Genomic DNA, 16,775 nt, shown 5'->3' on the forward strand with positions numbered 1-16,775 from the left:
TGGTGCTTCCTCGTTGCCGAGAATAGTCCTGTCCGTCTTCGTGACTTCCTTTTTACAGGCTCATTGCCTGGCTCTTTGGTGCGAGCTTTTAATTGCTCACTATGGATTCGAAAACATTGGTCACTTACTATTAAACTGTTCATTCTCAGACTCAATTTGGAGGCTGGTCCATTCGGTTCTAGGATCTCGTTGGCAATCAAAAATGACCATAGACTGCTTTGGACTGATTGGAGACTAAAGCCTCATCTAAAGAACTGATGCAAGCCTGGGACCGCTTGGTAATTGCTATATTTGGTGCATCTCGACAGAGAAGAAAAGCATGATATTTTTGGCATAGAAGCCATCAATTGATGCTGATGCCCTTAATTGACAATGGGTATTAAACTTTCACTGTTCGTTCACCATATCTTGCCACTTCTATGATACTCCATTTTAATATTAAGTAGCGATATCTCTGATGGGCGCCGATGCCGTCGCCCTCAATTGATGCCAATACTAACACTTCTCCCTGAATATGCCCCTCTATCTCTCCCTCCCTCCTTCTTCCTCTTTCTCCCTTTCATCTTCTCTCTCTCCCTCATGATTCTCCTCCTTTTAGGATTAGGGTTTCTCTCCCCCCCCCCCCCCTAAATCTTCTCTCAATTTTTCATCTCTAGCACATCTTGGCTCAGTATGATACATACCAATACCATGCTGAGCCGATTGTCAGTCATTACAAGCACCGGTACTGATTAGCAAACCTTGCGTATAAGTAATATTTCATCAACATGATTCATGGACTAGAAACCGCCATTTGGCCTTGACCTTGGTGTGGACTGAAACTGGGGGCAGTGTGTGATCCAGGTCCGTCCTGATCTAGCACTGTTCTTGTCACAAAATTTGCTTGTGATACAAGAATCACACAACAAGACAGGTAGGAGATGAGGTAAATTTATTGTTGGAAATCACTTAGTGTAGTGCAAGGAGGACGTAGAGAAGGACAAAATTGCATCTTTTTACGTAAGAGGGTGCAACACTGAATTCCAAGACCCAAACAAGAGCAGATACAAAAATACTTGTAGAAAGTGCTTTTCTAAAGAGCAGGGAAGCCATGAGTAAAAGGGCTTGGTTGTGCTGAAGAAGAGGGTGAGGAAGTTTAAAGAGACCACTACTTGGACAGAGGGCTTATTGCCTTTGATAGGAGAGCAAATGAAGAAGCCATTCCCTGGATGAGAGCAGCCAGAGAAGAAGCCTTCCTAGCATCCAAGTCAGTATTACTAGATAACCTTGTGGCTTTGTTGTGGTAGCTAAATCAGTGAGAGGGGACAGAAAAAAAAAGTAAAGTGCATACAACAGCAACATAAAGCTCATAGATGAAGCGTAAATGAGTTCCTATATGTGTGAGTTATATAATAGTATGCTGCTATTCCCTGGCCTGTAACTAGCACTGTGCTGCATCTTCAAAAAATAATTCACAAACACTCAAAAGAATACAAATGAGGCTACTAACTGTAGGGATATAAAAAGAATAGAAGAGGAAAAAGGAGTAACATATGAAGGAAACCCCAGAAAGATTGGTCATTCCCATACTTACACCATGAAATTTACTGAAAGCATCTTATGTTTTGGCTGAACCATCCTGCCGATTATCTTGACAGGCATCGGTCTCCGGCTTGGTGGGAATGATTGTAGGAGGTGACCACTGATCTGGGACCACAAGAAAATATGCAGACATGGCTTTCCTGAAACGCTTTTTGTATTGCTTAGGTGAAATCACAGTGGGAGACACATTCTTTGGCCCACCCAAAATTCCAGAAGCTTTCACCCACGTCTCTAGGTGTTTATCCCATGTATACTGCCTCATGAAATCTATGATTCCAAGTACCAGTTCATGCTTCTCCTCATCTATCCCGACCAATAATGAGTAATCCATTACATCTACAGACTGCAACATCATTAGTGACTTATTAGACATTGATCACATTGAACTTTAACAAGGAAGAAACCAATAATTTGTAGTTGAGCATAGAGCAATAGGTTTTAGTTCAGCAGAAACGCCAGAGAAGGTCAGAAAATGGATATTTCTTGACATAATAAAATGGAGTAAAAATAAGGTGGAGTAATATTGCAACTATAGCAAATTTTGAAACCATAAAATAAACACATGAAAGAATGGCTTTATTGTTCCGAAGATATAACCAAATTGCCTATGCAGTATGCCCCATGCCAAAATGCACTTCAAACCATATAAGCCAATGAGTCATGTTGTTAATCATGTTCCAGATATGTTAAAACAAACGCATGTTGAAATTCAAGTGCTTTGCATAGTTCCTACTCATAGTTCAAAATAGATCTTGTATTTTGTGAAAAACTGATGTTTAGTGATCACTTGATGCATCAGAAACGAGACTCTAAAACATTTAAAGATTTTGTTTACAAGAATTTTGATTTTCAGAGATCATTTTGCAGGGTGAAACGATAATTCACCAAGAGGGCATAACCAGTTGGTTATGCTCTAGGAACAATGAAGTGATTCCAAACTCAAATAATTAGAGAGAATCCAGAAATTTGAAGAAAAAGACAAAACATAATTCTACTTAGAAGTTCAAATAAGATGTTTAAAATTTGAGGAAAAAAATCTAAGATATGAATCTGGTATGACTAATTTCCAGAGAGAAACAGCAACTTCTTGATCATTACTTGAAGCGAAACTCAGTGTCAAGAGGAAGCAGTCTAGCAATATTGCACTGAACTCAGAAGTATAAATGAAGATCTAGTTAACGAGAAAAGATTTTTTTAATAAAAGCCACATCCACCTTGATAATTTAACAAACATCAGGGGCAATTTCTGAACTCACCGCAAGGAATGAGGTATCGTTCCAAACAGCTCTCTCCAACAGCCGCTTAGCCTTGTTCCCCACAAAAATCGGAGAAGTTGGCATTGACTCGATTAAGTTCTGATCAAGAAGTACTTTATTATTACCACTTGAATCTGGATTGTATCGTGACCTTGAAGACCCCTTTAGGTCATACAACCTTGTCAAATTTCGCCCAAACAAAAGATTCTCCATAACCAGCACATCCATCCTCAGTTCTTTTCCACCCTTCAGGTTCCTGGATGTAACCTGTCATAAAAGGTTTGAGTAAAGCAAGCAATTACATCTCATAGAGAAATGGAGATGAAAATGTAGGTTATAAAAACAGTAAAACTAACTTATAAGAAAAGGAATTCCACCGGGATTTCAAAACCAATGATGAAAACACCTGTACATACTTTCCCAAAAACATAACCTTATTAATACCATTTTTTATTAGATTATGCAAGATTCATAGACCTCCAAGCTTTGTTAAATATTACTAAACATTGCCATGCATAGTGAAACTTTATATTATCAACATCTTTTTTATGGGTAATGCCCTTTGTTTTTATTGCTAATGAATTTATTTGTTTCTAACATAAGATATATGTACCTCCTTCAAACAATTTCTTGTTTCTTAACCATCATTCCCACTCTATCAGCTTCCTTCAACTTGATTAGTTCTTGTAACTTCATCAAACACCCTGTTCTTATTTGGGCTGATCAAGGATTTAAGTATCGCAGGCCAGTCGCATGCTGGCCAGGCAACACCATGGTACATATCATGCTATGCTGAGCAGGCAAATGCTTGGAACACCCTGGCACGGGTGCATGCCAAGTATTGGCATGCACCTAATATTGCATCAGTGCAATGTGCTGGTAAGGCACTGAGAATAGTACGTATCGTGCATGCCATGCAGACCGGCTTTAGATCCATGGTGTTTATATCTCCATTCATCTCCCTATCGCATTTCGTCAAAACATTTCAATTTAATTTCCCTGAGTTGTTCATCAATCCAATTCACCCATGAACTGTAAACCCACAATCATCCACGACAAAGGAACAAAATCTCCACAGAACTTTCTACATAACCATCTCTTCTCAAACTAAACACAGAGTTGTGCCTTCCCAACCTTCAGGAGCTTTAAATGGATGAGTATGAGAAAGCATAGAATCTCTAGAATGATCACAAATTTAGAAATTTCTGCAGTAAATACAACTAATTCGCTCACATTAATAAAATTTGTAATGACTCTTATGCAATATCAAAATTGCTTCTTTAGATCCTCAAGCAACGATACTTAAGTCACTTTATGAGCACCTTGTACTGTCCTACTCCTATCTCCTATCCTATCAAAGATCTATAAGTTTAGTTCAATTGAGTGCCTAGGTATATATCCCCAATCCCCATACTCCATGTAAAAAAAAAGGAGATCAGTCAGGTTCTCTCTTTGTAATTGCAAGATGAATTACTGCAAAAATAACTAACATATTCTATAACATCTAACCACGAATAAGTTATTTAACTCCATATCCACCATATAATTTCTATTGTAGGCTAGACAATGAGTAGACAATTATTCATTTCACGAATTTTTAGATCATTTTGTTGTAGTGGTTCTAAAGCTCATCTATGATTTTGGTTTTGGAAATTTCAGCAGTTTTATTGGTTGCAACTTAAATTTCAGAAGTTTCAATTTAAAAGAAATTTTATAGAGTGTACAATATCATTTTATTGTAACAATATAGAGTTATAGACCATATGACAGTCTAAAAGTTTATAAGAATATAGTTTTCGCACGGCTAAGCTTGTCTTGGAAACTTTGCCTTGTTCTAATTATGTTGGGAATATAATGTTGCAGTACTTTCAGCTTGTCTCAAAAGAGATAAATCCAAGTTTAATCTAGATAAAACTTTTTTATCAGGAAAGCAATAAAAAAAATGACAAAAGATTGACATATATAGGCCAAATTTACAATGAACTTGGTCCTGTAAATTATTTAAGCCAACCCTGAAATCAACCTTAACTTTCAACTGGTTTGGCTGAAAACTACAATACTTTGATTTTGGAGTTTCACGTGGAAGTTAAAGCCATATTCTCTACATTTGAGTCTTCCTAAGGTGTTCCTCACCATATCTCAAATCCTTAAGAATTTATACAAAAAGAAGATGAATATGTGTTTCCACAAGCAGAATGGATTTCTGAACATATAGAAGGAATTGTATAATATGACATACTTGATCTCTAGTATGCAACCAAGATTATCAATCAAACTTATAGGGCTATAACAGGATCCAAGTCAAAAAAAAAAGTCTATATATTTGCTTCATCCCAAACTACTTTGGCTCCAAGCTCGAGGTAATCTAAAATTTGTGACAGGCCGACAGCGTAACAGATTATTCTTAAGCATGAAAAGAAATTAACAAATCAGATATTTACCAAATGAGATAACTAATAAAAAAATAAATTAAAAGGAAAAATTTTAAAAAATAAACCATGAAAGTGAACAAGCTCAAAAGAGCAGACACCTGATAAATACCCAGAATCTTCGCCAAGCATGTGGGACTTCTAGTGCCTGTCGACTCTGAGAGGTACTTAAAATACGCTGGAGCAAACTTGATAAATGATTCTAGTTCTGTTTTTGTAACTTGTTTTATAATGAACCTGTCATCCAATGATTTTGCAAAAAAGACATTGCTCTTACCACCCTGCGCTCCCCATTTTTTACAACGACTGAGAGACCTTATGAAATCAAACTCAGATGGGCAGCAAGTTCTCCTTAAAGCATCAAAGCATTTCGCATAATAACATGTCACAGTATATTTCACTTTTCCAAGTGGGCCCTCATCTGCAAAAGAAACTTTGACATGCATTTCTTTTGTATAGGTAAGTGGATCCAAAACTACAGAGCCCCTGCTCCCAGACAAAGATAAAATGCTATCATCAATTGATCCAAAACTTTTGTAAGGTTCAGAAGTAGTTTCATCAAATGATCTAGATAAATGAAAATCTCCTGACTCATGGGTTGCCAACAAAAGTGAAGTTTCTACACCATCTCTTGTTCTCTCGCGCTCATCTGAAATCTGAATATGATATTCAGGGGAGACAAGTGCATAAGAAATTATAGTGGTTGGTTCATCATCATAAATTGGGATGACCGTGTCGTTAACTCCAACAGGAAGAAGAAATCTTGCCCCACCTTGACACTCTAACTCGCGGAACAAAGGAACATAGACAGGTTTGTACTCATTGAGAGAATTAAATCTGGGGGTGCTTCCCAAATTCCTGTAAAAAGGACGATAAAAGTTCAGGAAAGGCATTCTAATCCAGATTGAGAAGTCCTCAGCACTGTCTCCCAACTTGGTAAGCAATGCAGAGGCAAAGGATTGAGTTACTTCAGCTCCACTTCGTTCTTCTGAATCCTTGGAAACTGATGCTGCAGCTGCAGCTTCAAATGAATTTGATGAATCTAACAAGCTTGCATGAAAAAGGAAAGGACCATTTTCACCAGTCCACTTTGCATCAAACGTGTCTGATAGATTTACCAGAACAGGAAACTGCCCATCGGAGAGGGTTCGACGGCCAATAAGACCAGTTTCTAAAAGAACTGATTGTTTGCTTGCACTTGTGCTGGTAGAACGATGCGTTTTGATTTGTTTCCCTTGAAAAGAATCCAATTCTATACATCTTCTTTGATGACCAGAATAATGAACATGATGATCATTGATATCCTCCTGATGGTTAATTGCATATGTGCTCCCATTAAGGAATTCATTGTCTCTGAAATCTCCAGGAAATGTGTCCAACCTATTAAAGCCTTTTTGTGGCTTCAGTCCTAGATTCGTATCTGTCAGCCTCTCCTTATCTCTTGTCACAAAACTCTGAAGAACTTCATCAGGACAACTATCTGATCCAGCAGCAAATATCAACCGCTGATCCCATAAATATGAATAAAAGATCAACTGCCTCTTTAGCTTATTAACCTCAAGAATATCAATGACTGGTTGCCCCTTCCTTGCCTCCTTTTTCAGTACTCTATGCAGATAGCCCTAAAACAAATCAACAATCTCAATCAATATGAGAACAGAAATCCAATCCATCGAAAATTGAGGGGGTTGGGGCGGTTGGGGAACAGCACATCACCTCAAATTCAGCTTTCTCCTTCTGCAGAATTCCTTCAAGTTCAACAATCTGAGGTCTTATTTCTGGTGCTTTCATGCTACCGTTAATACTCTTTCTCTCTGCAATTTGGTGCAGAGCATTTAGAATTTCATTGAACAGAAGTTCTGCCCCATCAGACACCTGTTATATTGGAGTTATATATTATCTACTCCAAAATAAAATATAATGTGAAATTGTGAACAATAGCAACTACCAAAAAGAGGTGCAAAGTCTCTGCTTGTCATATGCAACAGACCTCATTTGCTTCCTTCTGTATCCACTCCTGAAGCTCATAATTGAAATCAAGCTTCTGAGGAGGAAGATAAACAGAGTGAACATCAATTGATGCATACCGGAAGCATGCAACCATTTTTCCAAACCTGTCCATGTAAGAATAGAGAAGTGAGAATAGAAGGTCATAGTTGATAATTTGACTTATAAAGAAAATAGTGAAGAGTGAAGCATGATGTACCCATAAAATCGGAGGCAGTCTCTGTGAAGAGAATGGCCACAGCTAGCTACCCTACTTGCAGCAGCATGATTTGAAAAGCTAAGCTCCAAAAATTTACCAAAAGATAAACCCCAAGCAGCATCAGACATTACAACTCTACGAGTTGCTGGAGGGAATGCATTATTGCGAGGACACCGTAAGCATCTATGCCACATCCAAATCTTGCCATCCCGTTCTCCTGGCAAAGGAATTTCTGGAAGCTTTCTAACAGATATAGTCAAACTGCCCTGGTGATGCGTGTAACAATGAACATGAGCTTCTGAAGGCATATCACAAGAACGGCACCTACAACTCTGACATCCACAGAAGCCACTGTCAGTAATAGAGACATAAATTATAAGTCAAAAGAAAGATATCATAAAATCGCAAAAGGGAAGATAACCTGGTCAAAAAGATGGTCACGTAAATATCTGCCCAAAGGTTTGTCAAAGTTGCCATAGTACTTGATACGAAAGAGATGTGAACGCTCACAAATGGTTCCTTTCCACACACAGCGGGTTGATAGAGAAACCAAAATACTCTGATGATCAGAAGAAGGTGGGAGTTCTTCCTTTATCGATGTGTTTTCAGGCCTCCAGTCAATATCTTGACGTGAAGTTGCAAAACTAGATGAGCCAGGTTGCTTCTCTACCATATGGCTGCTCTTGATTTGGGCCTCATTAGCCATTATACCACACCTTTCTGAGGTCTCCAAAGTATCAAGACAGCTGCCGGGGACAACAGAATCATGCTCAATTGCAGGGTCATCAGGTCTAAATGTTTCAGCCTCAAGACATTCTCCAAAGCAAACCTTATTTTTCTCCTTCATGGCATGATGTCCAGGTGAAAAATTTGAGACTACGTCTGATATGGATAAAGAAGATATGGATGCCCTACTTGTTGGTTCCACAACTTGCTCAGCCTGGTTGCTCTTCTCCACAGAAAACCTTTTAGTATCAGATAATATGCCAAATGCAGAGGCAGAAACTGCCATTTGAGAGTTGTTTCTTTCAGTGGAATATAGCGATGCTGCCTTCATGATTTTTCCAGAATTCAGTAATGCTAGAGATGGGTCCGATGTATTGGGTCTTTGAGCATCACTACCATGATGCACCTTGCCAGCAGCAGGGGATGTGAAACCAGGTATTGTGGAAATGGATCTGTCAATGCTGGAAGGTGTATCAGGCAGTGCAACAGTTATTGGAGACTTCAAGGGAAGTTCTGGTAGAGAGGCACCTTCATCCGCAAGAAAAGATGTTTCCAAAGCCAAGTGATAGGCTGCAAAAACTCCATATTGGACTACATGTTTCACTTTCTTGAGGTCATCAATATTGGCACCTTTAAGCAAAACCTATGGAGGTCAAACACACCAGCTGCATAAGATTTCTAATATGGTTTAAGCATTGCAGTTAACTATTCATGTACGTAATTTGAATCATAGTATAACTGGTTGTGACATTGCACACAAGATAATGAAATTCTACTCAATTACTCAATGCAGAGATCCTGGAAAACTACACACATAAGTACACGTCTGAGTAATACCAATCATATACATATACACAAATATATGTACTTACATAGATATGTATAGTTCCAACTATAAATTGAATTGAATACATACAAAATATGTAAATCTTTCATCCATGTTGGCCTTCGCATGCTATCAAAAAGATGGTAAACCTGCACATCTCATGCCAGATTTAGGACAAGTATTCACATAATATGATATATTTTATATTATACACGTGATTAAGAAAACAAGAAGCCTGGTCCAAAAGTCAAACCAACATATCCGGGATGTCTCATAAAAACTTTAAAAAGCTTCCCAAGGTTTGCCGTACCAACTTGTACCGTACCATATTGGTAAGGTACCAATACGTTACCAAGGTTTCGTTTGGTATATGAGTCAAACCGTTTCATAGTAGTCCAAATCGAGCAGAACAGCACCGTATTGCCCAGTACCCATCTGAAACTGGGGTGTGTACCATACCAAACTGACCTATACTATTGGGCAATATCATGGTAAAATATGAGAAGAAAGGGGCTAGAAGCTATCTCAATATAATGCCTCCCTGCTCGGAGAAAGATGTCATCCATCCCTTGGTCGTTAAGGTGGGGTGAAAACTGCAACTAATGCTCTTTCTCCGTCGTTGAATACGGGAGAGTGCATATTGTATTGTACCGACCGTACTGTATCAAACCAGTTGAATACCGATAGAGTACCTAGTACCAAGATTGCGGACCCTGAAGCTGCTTCTTTGCTAAAGCATTTCAGTAAAACATTAATGATCGGATTAAAATTTAAACAGTCTTGCTGAATGAAATGGCAGAATATTCCATTTATACCTCATGATGATTATAGCTTTATAAATGTTCTAAAACCATGACCACCTAGAAAGCATCTAAACCAGGAAATACCCAAAACTAAATTGCAGGTCCTGATAATGTTGCCATACAGATTGCAAGTAGATTAAGCGGTGATTTTATTCCCCGAGAAGAATAACTATTTCAACTTTTCTTAATTTATCCACTGATGTTTAGAAAGAGATTTTGTAACAAGTTGATAGGGCAGACAGGCAGGTTTTGTTAAAAAGCACCAGTAGCTAAGCATAACAGACATTGTTTATCTTTAGGTGCTAAAGTCTGCATCATAACCAATCCAAATTTGTCACCTTCCACTGGACCCAAAATAGGTCTGAAGCAAAAATACCTGGAATGTATAAATGACTTACAGTGCAGCCCAAGGGCTTCGGGCACCCTTCGAAAAACATCAAAGTTTTCATCATTCTCTTCCCTCCTTGCCCTGCACCACCAAGTTCTTCGACAAACTTTTCCACATGAAATAAATCGCAATGCCCCAGTTTCTGAGATGACAGATGGTCAATAGAAGGCACTATCTGAGCACCAGTGCAGCGGGCTATACGCTCCAAGAGAGGTCTCTTTATATTCAAAACAAGTGAAATGTTCCTTGCTAGAAGATAATCTTGCGCAAACCGAGATACTGATTTCTCCACCAAAAGGACATTGGGGTGGTGAGCATCTATCTTTGCAACTGCCATTTTCAAGTGATCCATTTCCTGAACAATGTGCATAGCATGAGAATAAGCAGAAAAATATGAGAAAACTCAAATGAAAAGAAATTCACAACAATCAACACACCTGCTTCAGCAAAGTATCAAAACTTGACAGCAGATTGGTCACTCGCTGGTACTCAAGAGCTCCCCCAAGAACTTGGAAATGAGGTTTTTCTATTTTGGACGCCATACGCCGATGTGCCACATTCTTCTTACAGACAACTCCTTTTATGACCATGCTACAAAAATGAGTAAAGAAGTTCAGCAAACTCATACTGCTTGACAAGATCGGATCGCCAATATCAGCAACTGAATTTTAATATATTCACGATTAAAACACCAGTCCATATCACTTAGATGTATAACACGGGCATGTCCTAACAGAAAAGGCAGAAGCCAATTAGTAGTTCACCAATCCAGATTATCCAGAAATGAAGAAGTGCCTTAACAAAAGCCAGTAAAGTTGCTATAGTGCAAAATAAGCAGCAACAGAACATATGAGGTCATATTCCATTAAGGAATTCAATATTATCAGGAACTCACCTTTCACTGCGATGTCCACAAGCTAAGCACTTAACCTTCACATACCCACCAGGATCCATTCCTCCTCCCTTGCTAGTGTCTGGCTTAAGGAGTGTAGCTGCTTCCCATGACAAAGAGGTAATTATTTCCAACCAACTTCCTTTATCATTGTCCTCATTTACGGGAAGATTTTCAACCTGCAGTAGTTGAGCTATCAAAGCCCTGAAATGTCCATCAACCACACTTTTCATTGCCTTCTTATGCTCTTCACTCGACTGATCTCTACTCTGGTACTCATCACTTCCAAAGCAATTTGATGAGCGAAGATATCCCCCCTCTCCAGAAGCATCTTCATCGTCATCATTATATAGAATAGCCTCTCTGTGATCTTCTTCATCTTCTGGGTCAGGAGGAACCCAGAGCAGTCCATTATTCTCAAAATCCACAGGTTCTGCATTTGTATGTTTAATTCCATATATGGAAGCAGCATCACACTCATAGCTATTATCAGGTTCACATTCTTCCTCCATCTTATCAACATCTAAAGAAGCATGAAATTCTGTGTTGTCATGAAATGGAGAGCAGACATCCTTGGCATCAATATTTTCTTCAGCAGGAGGCATTTCATTTGAATGGAAATCCTGGCCAACTTCATCAAACTCGACTTGGCCATAGTAGTCATCAGAATGCTGAAAACTTTGTGCTTCCAAATTAGAGGGGCATAAACCATACACATCATAATCGTCATCACTCCTGTAATGAAAAACAAATGATGCATGAATTATAAGAAAACCTTAAAAACTAAAGGAACTGGCTAAATTCAACCTTAGCAGTCAGTATATGGACAGTTTTGAGATGGTATACTACAGTTTTATGCAAAAGTTAAGGATCATCTATAGCTACTGAGAGATAAAGCATCATTAGCTATCAGCTGGAGAAACTTAAGATGCATAAAGATCAAAAATAGAATAGATATCTTTATTTAATATTAAAATGGAGTTTCATAGAAGTGTTAAGATAAGGTGAACAACCAGTGAAGGACATAAAAGAAACACCACCAAAGTTTAATAGTCAAGAAAAGTACGAGATCAAGCATTTAAGAAAAATATGGCAGGACGAATTCATAGATTCAGCCAAGTTTAAAGAAAGTTGGTGTCAAAGAATGAAGCAGGTATTCCCTTCCTATCAAATCAGCTAACAACATTGAAGAGACACGGAATATTAACAGAAAATGTCTCCTCCACTGAGACACCAGATAAAACTATTTACAATGTGGGCTAAAGCAGCTTCGTAAATCAGATAGCTTGGACTAACAAAAGCAAATTTATGCATTATACATACTTCTAAAATTTTGAAACAATCTTTGTAACCACTTGTGCATAGAGAAGATACTTGAGCAAGACAAGAATGTTTGTATCAATCATAAAAAATTTTAAAAAAAATTGCTATGCTTGACATGTGGGCATATCATATACATAACGTGTGTATAATATCTTAATAAACAGCAAATTACATGAAAGTATCTGTTCAAATGTATCGAGTGAGGATGTCATGAAAACCATGTGTGATCTCAAAATACCAAAGAACCATTTACACAAGCCTATGAAATTGGCTAGCTTATCAACATGCTTGCCATATGGATATCTAGCATGACATGAGTTCTTATTTTAAACCATTCGAGGAAACAAGACATAAAAATGGTGACCTAATGCACAAGGCTCCTGCCTTTACGAGGTCTAGGGAGGACCAAATGTACGCAGCCTTATCCCGCATGCAGAGAGGCTGTTTCCATGGTGTGAACTCATGACACGAGGCTACAAAAGAGCAACCTTACTGTTGCATAAGGCCTTAACCTCTGAAGGAAACAGATATGCAAGCACCAAATTACCAGCCAAATTATACCTGTTGATACGATAACTTAATTGAGTGGGTGGAGAAGGATCTCTGATGTCCATGCCCCTTCCAGATATTAGAGCATCCTGCTTATCTGCAAAGGTTTCAGGTCTCGCAGATTGGCTGGGACTAGGGCCAGAACCATCTCGAACATGCTGATAAGGACCAGTTGAGTAGGAACAGATTGTTGTGGCAATGCTGTTAACTGTCCCACTGGACTGGGTACTGACCAAACTGGTTGTTGAAAGCGAAGGGCTAACAACTGGAGCATGCGCTCTAACCCCATGATTAGCTGTTGCTACTTCCTGCTCCCACTGTTTAAAACAAAAGTTACAAACTCGGATCCGCTCCCCCTCTTCTCCGCCACTCTTTGGGCCATCAGATAAAACAGGGACAGAATTTGCAGTGCATTTTCCACAAAAAATACGCCCACAAAGACGGCAATGGTGTCTGCGGTTGAAGAATGTGAACTGTGAATCACACTCATAACAAACTCTACAGCTGTGATCGGGCATCCAAAAGTCCCTTGATACATTTGTAGGCTCAGACCGTCGAGCCATCAAGGATTTCAGGATGTCAGCCACCTCAGAGAATGCCTTGTCGGAGGTTTCCATTGACGATGGAGCCTTCCAAGGCCAGTCATTCTGAAATATTCATCTGATGCTACAGAACCGAATGGCAAAACCCCCTTTTTCACCCATCCACACACCCGTCGATTACAAACAAAAAACAACAATGACGTCAACGACGATGACAACGATACAACTCAGCTTCCTCTTTGGAAAAGACCAACCAGAAGCAGTATTCTGCCTTCTTAGAACCTTTCACAAAGTATGTAGCCAATTGGATGATCAAATGCTAGCACCGATTAATCTTGCTTCTCGTATGGAATCCTGAGGAATCCAATATTGAAATTCCATGAACCAACTAATATACTGATTCTTATAAATATACAACCGGCAATGCAATCGAAATATTCAAACATAATAACCCTGAAATCTTCCTGCCAAAAGTTATCACACATCAACAAAAACTCAATTCCTACCAATTAAGAGAAGATGACAGCCTTCCTGTACAATACCAGCAAACATAATACCTCGATTCTCCCAAAGATCCTTGATACTTTTACACATTCAATCCCTAGCTCCATATGAATAGAGAACCCTGATTCCAGGAAATTCAACTGCCCTCAAGGCGGCAAATGCTGGGCCCCAGAAAAATTGCCTCTCATTCAACCACCACTACGAAATTACCCCCCAAAAGAAGAAAAACAGAATCAAAACTGGTCACTTACCAATCTCGAGCTCCAGTAACAGACAAATCAAACAAACGCTGACGCATCCAAAGAAACTAATTTTTTCCTCGGACATCATCAAAAGAAACAACGAGGCGATCAGAATCAAATTCCTACTCAAATTACAACCATTCCTCTTCCAAAAACCACCCGAAAACCGAATATAACGGCCAACTCTCCACCGGAACCCGCGAAGGACCCCATGGGCCTCGCAAATGTGGCAGATAAGCCCATGAATGGACTAGTCTTTGAGGCCTAGAATCTATCCTAGGATCCACGGAGGTCCAAAAAGAGCGATTTTTTTGATCAAGAGGAGGAAGAGATCAACCAGCACCTGTAAGCCCCCGCATTTTCCCCCTTCCTCAACGCGTCAAAGCGAATCGGAGCGAAGATTTGAGCCACATTCACGGAAATTCAGAACAATAATCATAGCAGAAATTCATAAAAAACGAACCTTTCATCCGTTTTTCCCTCGCTTTCTCTGTCTCTCTCTCTCTCTCCTTGCTTGTTCTTCCTTTTATTTCTCTCGCTCTCTCTTTCTTACAGAAACGGACAGCCCCAATAAAGAATGCTTATAGCTGGAATTGCAGGTTAGAATGTTCGAATTCCACTTGTAGGTGAGCATGAGAACCGAATTTATTAAACGCGTGCTCCGACCCTTTTGGAAGTGATCAAAGTTCTTCCAAAGACCCGTTTTTTAAAGGTTTTGAAAAAAAAAAGAACTTGACAAATAATTTAATTAATATACCGAATCTCCTGTCTAGATTCGATTGTCAAATTAATGCCAAGGCATTAGACATCATATATTTTGTGCAACAAAGTATAGTTACTACTTACTAGCTTAGCACGCCCGAACTTGTATTTTGTAGTATCCATTTTTTTTCTTAAAACTAATAGCTTTACGGTTTTTTTTCCCCTTAAAACTAATAGCTTTATTTTAATATACTATTTTGTATCGGAGAATTCTAAATAAATCATGCAATTTTATTTTTTTTTTGCTGAAACAGACGTATCATACAACGCGGATACGGATATACTCAGTAGAATCGGCAAACAAAAGATCCCAGAATATACCAGGCATCACATTTTCTCCAATCCATAGGGCGCCTCCTGAGTGGCGCGCTACAAATGCCGCCATCCAGTCCGCTGCCCCATTAGCCTCACGATATACATGCACAGCTTGAAATATGACAGTCGTGGCATGTCTTACAACTTTGATTTATAAAAGTCAAGCATCCCTCTTTGCCCATCGCCATGATTATTCCAACATAATAGCTATTCTTATTTTTAATTTATATGGTTTGATCCAGTCCTCCATCTAAGTGACATATTGAAGAAAGCTTACCTCTCTAAACCCGATATGTATTTTATCATGTCAATTTTAAATTTTTTATTTAATTGGAGTCATCAATTGTTTCTCTTGTGTATATCATACATGGTCAATTGGTCATCTCAAGCACATCAAAATCTTGACCATGCATGATGACAATAAACTGGTGTAAAAGAAAACCTTTTAAATTTACAATGATATATTTAATATCCAAAATTATAATTAACTTTAGTTATATGCCAATCTTGTTGATGAGAGTGTAAAAGACAACCTTTTAAATTTATTTTGATATATTTAATATCCAAAATTATAATTATTTAGTTATATGTTCAATGAAAATGAACATATCATTAATTAATAGCAAGTATATCATGTAAAAGTTTATTGGCCAAATCCCTTCGATCCAGCTACTTATCTCACCAGCAGATCTGAAAGAGCTCTTGAGTTACAAATTTACATATATTCCACTAAATTTTTTAAATATTGCTAATTTAAACAAGATTTATTGATGTTTTGGAGATGTTTAGATTTATTAAAGAATTTCTTATGGTTAGGAAGAAAATAATTATGGATGCAACTAACATTTTCTATTAAAAGATTATGCAACGATACTTTAGTAATTGCTACCCATAAATAAGTTGGTGTGCACCTATGGATATAGAGGACGGGTCAACCGCCTGTGCCCAAAGATAGTCAAAATAAAGTGTTTCTCCAACTTTCCCTTCTAGAGTAAGAAAGACCGAAAAATCCACCTCCATATTTGGCCCTTGTCTAAAACAATTGAGCTACATTGAGTTTTTTTTGCAAATGTAACTTCTTAGGGCTCGTTTGGATATTTCCATAAAAATCACATAGGGTAGCCCATCCATATCCATATCGTATTTTCCAACAGCCTATCCAAATCCTAACCTAAATCTAAAACTTTAGACTACAAGAAGAAGAAGAAAATTTTTTTATAAAAATCTTTTTTTTCCCATTGAATTTGGACTAGAAAGTGTTTGGTTAATAGAGCTATGTTTAAATGGGCAACTCAATCCATAAATCATGCAAAATTTTCAACCCAATCCGAAAAAAAAATCCAAAGAGGCTATTGGTTGAATCCTGGCAGCTTATAGCGGCAGAAGGGTTCTTATGGCCATATATTTTTTCTTTCCTTTGTCTATACGATG

At 38.3% G+C, this 16,775-nt stretch overlaps 1 protein-coding gene across 1 annotated transcript; it reads right to left on the bottom strand.

Moving 5' to 3' along the window:
* Positions 1-1,053: 1,053 nt before the first annotated feature.
* LOC120113281 (1-phosphatidylinositol-3-phosphate 5-kinase FAB1B-like) lies at positions 1,054-13,625 on the bottom strand. Its single transcript, XM_039134334.1, has 11 exons — positions 12,992-13,625; positions 11,111-11,842; positions 10,653-10,806; positions 10,226-10,570; positions 7,894-8,841; positions 7,473-7,804; positions 7,257-7,380; positions 6,983-7,141; positions 5,368-6,888; positions 2,838-3,104; positions 1,054-1,924 (listed from the first exon to the last, which is right to left on the bottom strand). Exons 1-11 carry the CDS (start codon positions 13,594-13,596, stop codon positions 1,598-1,600), a joined length of 5,514 nt encoding a protein of 1,837 aa, XP_038990262.1. The 5' UTR covers positions 13,597-13,625; the 3' UTR covers positions 1,054-1,597.
* Positions 13,626-16,775: the final 3,150 nt, after the last annotated feature.

Source organism: Phoenix dactylifera, chromosome 15 (genome assembly GCF_009389715.1).
Source record: "Phoenix dactylifera cultivar Barhee BC4 chromosome 15, palm_55x_up_171113_PBpolish2nd_filt_p, whole genome shotgun sequence".
NCBI classification, from domain to species: Eukaryota; Viridiplantae; Streptophyta; class Magnoliopsida; order Arecales; family Arecaceae; genus Phoenix; species Phoenix dactylifera.